General features: G+C 41.1%; 1 protein-coding gene across 1 annotated transcript in view; it reads right to left on the bottom strand.

The window, feature by feature from the left end:
- Positions 1–6,000, bottom strand: part of RALGAPA2 (Ral GTPase activating protein catalytic subunit alpha 2) — a 479,248-nt gene that overhangs the window by 258,667 nt on the left and 214,581 nt on the right. Inside the window, 2 exon segments of the mRNA XM_042781969.1 lie at positions 1,128–1,186; positions 2,003–2,131. Of these exon segments, the coding sequence (XP_042637903.1) occupies positions 1,128–1,186; positions 2,003–2,131 (188 nt within the window).

Below are 6,000 nucleotides of genomic sequence, written 5' to 3'. Positions count from 1 at the left end.
TGACTGCTAACCAGAAGGCTGGCGGTTCAAACCCACCAGCCACTCCTCAGAAGGAAGGTTGGGCAATCCTACTTCCGTAGTGATACTGCCTCGGAAATCCAAGGAGGGGTTGATATGAGTCGGGGCCAACTCGACAGCAAATAACAACAACAACCTGAAGAAGTTAGACTAAACAAACATACAAGCATAAAAAACCTAAAAAAACCTTTAAGGTCATTAATGAGCTAACAAGACAGTGATGGACGATGGGATGCCAAATTGGCATTAGCCTAGAGACAGATCAGGGTGTAAGTCAATTCATAGGAGGCAGCAAAAGGTGGAGCTGGGCTTCTGGTCACTGTGTAGAGCTGGGGATTGAAGATCAGAGACTGGTATTCCCCTCTACTGGTATTCCCAAATTTGGACTTCACCTTGGAAAGAAAGGGAGGGCCTTGTCATTATACAGGTGGTCCAGAAAAACCTCCTATCTAGGTTGCAGATTGCTAGCAACCTGAGTTGCCTGCCAGAAGCAACTAAATTTCTCTAGATACTGCCAAATGTCCTTTATGGGGAAAAATCACCTGTTCTTGAGAACCACTATCCTATAGGTATACATTTTTACTGGTTTTTGGTTTATCTTTCCATTTTCTTTCTTACTGAAAATATGAAGGAATACATACATATCTACACATTTGTATTTTCCTTTTTTTTTAACATAAAAAATAACATACTATATCTAATCTTGTATACCTTACTATTTTCACTTAAAAATGATGGCATTTTAAATAATTAAGTAAAGCATTTTTTCTGATATAATTTATATTATACTTTTTAGAATGTGTTAAGAGTAACAGGAAGGAGTGCTGGTGGTCCAGTGCCTAAGGCAATTAATGGTTAACCAGAAGGTAGGCAGTTCAAACCAACCAGCCACTTCGTGGAAGGAAGATGAAGCAATCTAATTCTGTAGCGATTTACCACCTTGGAAACCCAATAGGAGACGCTAGGAGTCAGAATCGATTTGATGGCAGTGGGTTTGGCTTTGGGTCTTTTTTGGAAGAGGAACAGAGAAGCATAAGTGTTTTTAACATGAACCATTTACACATAAGTCTTAAAATTCTATAACAGTTTACCTTCTATTTAACATTTACCTTGCACATTCATTTGGCTCCTCTGTGGCATTCTTCAGTAAAATATTTATGAGGTAATGCTAAAAACATAAATTAAATAAAATAAAAGCTTAGTTTCATAGTTGGTTCCCACACATTCTGTCATGTTCCAGGCAGCTAGGGTTCCTGAATGACCACAGAGCTTGAAAGGCTCCTCTAGGGAGAAGCCAAGAGGAGGGAACCTAGGTGGAAAGGATAGCATGATGGGGGTCTCAGCAGGGCCCTCCCTAGGCAATTGATCCATCCTAGATAGAAGCCTATCCAGGTATACTATGAAAACAAATAGCAAATACAATGAAAATAAAAACAAATAGCAAAGCGAATGAGATTTCCAGGTAGAAAAAACTCAGTTATTTTTGACTTTAATTGGAAACATCATATTATATATCGTAATCATGTACTTTAGATAGATTCTGGGGTCTGAAACCATTTTTCTTTGCCCCAAAATTATTGGGAGGAGAGAAAAATGTTTACTTTTCATTTATTCTTCAAGAAATATTTTAGCATTTCAAATTATTACTAACATTTCGTCAGGCCAACAATGGAACTGAACAATTATTTTTTAAGTTCATTTGATTTCCTAAAGCAGCATAATTAAGCCAATAAAATTGATGCAGATCACTCACTACATAATTATGATTCATAGAAATTATAAACATCTTAAAAAAATCTGAAGAAAGTAATTATCAGTTTTTACTCTAATATAGCCTGAATCTAATATAGTTACACTTCCTATAAACAACTACTGAAACATCTATGTTATAGAGCGAAACTTCAAGGATAAGCAGATCAATACATAATAATATAGGTATAATTAAAAAACGCTAAACTTGAGATTTAGTAAAGTGGATTATTACCTTGATATCTTCAGTTCCTGTGATGACCTCGTTAACTTCTGCCACTGATTGCAGTAGTGGGATCTCCTGGTAGGTGTTTGGAAAGCAGACAAGGGCACCGAGAATGGTGAGAGCTTCCGAACGAGGAGCCTATAGAAAGAAAATGAAACACACATTTCTTTAAGTTAGAAACTTCAGATAAGGGATGAATGATGCCTGGTTATTTTCCCCTAGATGACAATTTAACAAGAGAGGTTTGCCTAAATGAAAAGGCACATTTTCAAGAAGTAGAAAATACTGCTACACTCGGATATAAACAAGTGCTGTGAATACCAGTTTGCAGATTCAATCAGTCAGAAAGGCAGATGACTCAATCACGATTGTTTAAAAATTTATTTCAGCCTTAATAGTGTTGACAAAACTGTGAAGAAGAGTTAAGGACAATTCCCAAAGAAGTGGAGTTGGAGCTAACTATCGGGAGCTCTGGTAGCATAGTGGCTAAGACACTTGCCTGCTAACCAGACGGCTGGCGGTTCAAACCCACCAGCCACTCCTCGGAAGGAAGGTTGGGCAATCCTGCTTCCGTAGTGATACTGCCTCGGAAACCCAAGGAGGGATCACTATGAGTCGGGTTTGACTCGACGGCACATAACAACAACAACAACAACATCAGAAGGTAGGGAAAGAGAGAAGATAGCGTCGACCAAATTTCCTTCGTCTCACCAAGAACTATTTTGTGAAACAATATATAGTATGTGACAGCTGGTGTGATACATAAACCCTTGGTTGCTCATTACTGGAATCAGATACATTATTAAAGGAAGCATTTCACTAGATTTCAATTTTAATTCAGCCAACACTTACTAGCAGCCACGATTAGTCAAGAACAGGGGCAGGCACCCAGATTACAAAGTTATGTCACCCACTCACCCACTCATCTGTCCATCTGTCTGTGCATTCTTTTATATACTACTGCCCAATAATTATAATGATGGTCCTAACACTTACAGAGTTCTCACTGTGTGCTAGGCACTGTTTTAAGTGCTGTATATTCATTTCCTCATCAAATCCTCTCACTATCCCACCTTTAAGGTGGATACAATAATTGAGGCTCAGAGAAGTTCAGTAAATTTTCAAGGTCATATATAGCTCATAAGTGATGGATGGACCCTAGATTTGAATTCAGGTCATCTAACTCAAGTGGCCTATAATGTTAAGCACTTGGGATTAAAAAAAAAAAAACAAAAAAAACAATGAAAGACAGCTTCCCTCCCTCAGAGAGATGGCAGCTTGGTAAGCAGGTGGGGGAACAGAGGCAAACAGTTAAATACAATTCAGTGAAGTATGTGCTATGACAGCCAAATATGGTGTATCATGGGAGACCAGCACATCCATTTTCCACACAGTTCAGTCCTCATGAACACACAAGTTTATGAAAAGGCATAGAAAGGCATAGAGATGGATATTCTATTGGAACTAAAATGCGGCACTGATCAGTTCTGTTTGGGCTGGTTAGAAAACACTAAACAGATTGCTGCTAAGAAATGTGCAAGGTGAGTAGGAGTCAGCCAGGGAGGTGGGAATGAACAGCAAAGGAGTGAGTACGGGAGTCAAGTAGGCAAGAGGGGATCCACAAGCCATATGCATATGTTCTCATCACTAAGTGATATACTATGAGGCCTAGCAGGAGTGTAGGACACTATAAGGAGAGATAGGAATCAGACAGGTAGTGAAGTACACTCCAGGCAACAGTGGAGATAGTTCAGAATGGGCAATGACATCAGGGATGGAGTCTTGAGTGTTTTATTTCATTTTCTAATTCAAAGATTTGAAGTATTACCACAGAAATGTTAAGATCTGCAATAGCTGAGCAGTGAGTACATGGTGTTTTGTGACATGATCTTAAGACTGCACAGCCAATGGTCATCTTTCACCCTGAGTTCACCTGACTTTGCAGTCCCAGGTAATTATTTGGCCTTTAGGGTATTTTTCTTGGTGCCTAAAGAGACTTGTGTTTCTTTGCTATTCATAAGGTTTTCCCTGGCCAATTATTTGAGAGGTGGATGACCTCCTCCTTCTTCGTGTATCATTGGGAAAGTCAACCACAAAGGAACTGTTTCAAGTGCTGAGGAGCAAGGATATCTCCTTGAGGACTAAGGTGCGCCTGACACAAGCCATGATATTTCCAATCGCCTCGTATGCATGTGAGAGCTGGATAATGAATAAGGAAGACCGAAAAAGAGTTGATACTTTTGAGTTGTGGTGCTGGCAAAGAATGCTGAAAGTACCATGGACTGTTAAAAGAACTAACAGATCTGTCCTGGAGGAAGTGCACCCGAAATGCTCCTTGGAAGCAAGAATGGCCAGACTTCATCTCATCTATTTTGGTCATGTTGTCAGAAGGGACCATTCCCTGGAGAAGGATGCCATGCTTGGTAAGGTGGAGGGTCGATGAAAGAGGGGGAGGCCTTCAATGAGATGGATTGACACAGTGGCTGCGATGATGGGCTCAAGTATAGCAGGGATTGTGGAGCTGGTGTGGGATCAGGCAGTGTTTTGTTCTGCTGTGCATGGGGTCGCTATGAGTTGGAAGCGACTTGACGGCACCTAACAACAACAACAACAACAACGAGACTTGAAGTCACTTTGCTGGAACTTCTCATCTTTTCCAGATCAAAACTTTAGAATGAAGTCCTCTGTCCTCTTGTCTCTTGATCTATACTCACTACCTAAGGCTAGCTAGACTCATGGATTTAAATACACCCTACTTGCTTCCAACTCACTCCCGGCATCTCTCTTCAGCCCCAGTCTTCCTTCTTGGACTCCAAATGTGTGGACAGGAGCCTGTTCAACATCTCTACCCAGGTATGAAAAGCATCTCACACAGTTATCCTCAGCTTGACAGAGGGTTCTTCTGTAATTCTGTATCACAGGACATCCCTTTAAAATTCTGCCATTTTATATGTTGCCTTCATTTTCCTTTTTATTTTTATGTTAAGAAAACATTTAAGCACAAAAGTATACAAAATTTTATATGCATATATCCAATATCTGTTGCTGTTGTTAGGTGCTATCTAGTCAGTCAGATGCGATCCTAAGTCAACAGAAAGAAACACTGCCCAGTGATCCTAAGTACAACAGAAAGAAACACTGCCCAGTCATGCATCAACTTCACAATCCTTGCTATACCTGAGCCCATAGCTGCAGCCACTATATCAATGCATCTCGTTGAGGGCCTTCCCTTTTTTCACTGACCCTCCACTTTACCAAACATGATATCCTCCAGGCAATAGTTCCTTCTGACAACATGACTGCTAAAAGGGCAAGGAGACCACATTTTTCTGACTTCCTCTAACCCCACAAGAGGAAGACAGAATCATCATCAATAGCCCAAGGTCTACTACTGAAAGGACAGACATGCTGCCTCCCTCCTGCCCTTTCACCAATCATTCCTCCCAAAGCACCCACCAACCTCTTTCCTGGGTTAGAAAATTCACTGCAGTGGCCACACAGAGCTCACAGATTATTAGGGAAGCACCACAGGCTATAATTCAAGTTTAGGAAAGATACTCAGTCTCTCCCCCAGCCCACCGTCCCTCAGCCAACAGTCTCTCACAGTCTCTTTCCTAGCAGTGCGTGTCCCTCGGTGTCTTACTCGGCAATGCGTGTCTCTTGCGTCTCTTTCCCCGCAACGCGTGTCTAAGGAGCGCATGTCTCTTTCAGCAGCACATCTTCCTCAGCCAGCAGTCAGAGAGAGTTCTGCCTCTAGGAGGCCTCCTTTTGAGCCCGGCAGAGTGGTCAAACTAGCTAATCATAGCATCAGAATTCTAAACACCTGAGAGAGCAGGAACCTCCCACAACATTGTTTAGTGCCACTCTCAACAGAAATATCCCAAGTGGACAACTTTAGCAATCAGGAGCTCCTCAGTTACTCATGGCAAATTCCACCTTGGAGTTTACAAAGACTTATGGGTAGAAAAGCCACACTAAGTAATTTACTACACTGCAATGACCAAAGT

Source organism: Orycteropus afer, unplaced genomic scaffold (assembly GCF_000298275.1).
Source record: "Orycteropus afer afer isolate SDZICR_OR568_19922 unplaced genomic scaffold, OryAfe1.0 scaffold00208, whole genome shotgun sequence".
Taxonomy (NCBI): domain Eukaryota; kingdom Metazoa; phylum Chordata; class Mammalia; order Tubulidentata; family Orycteropodidae; genus Orycteropus; species Orycteropus afer.
The sequence above is the reverse complement of the archived record's forward strand: the minus strand, read 5'-3'. Positions and strand labels throughout refer to the sequence as shown.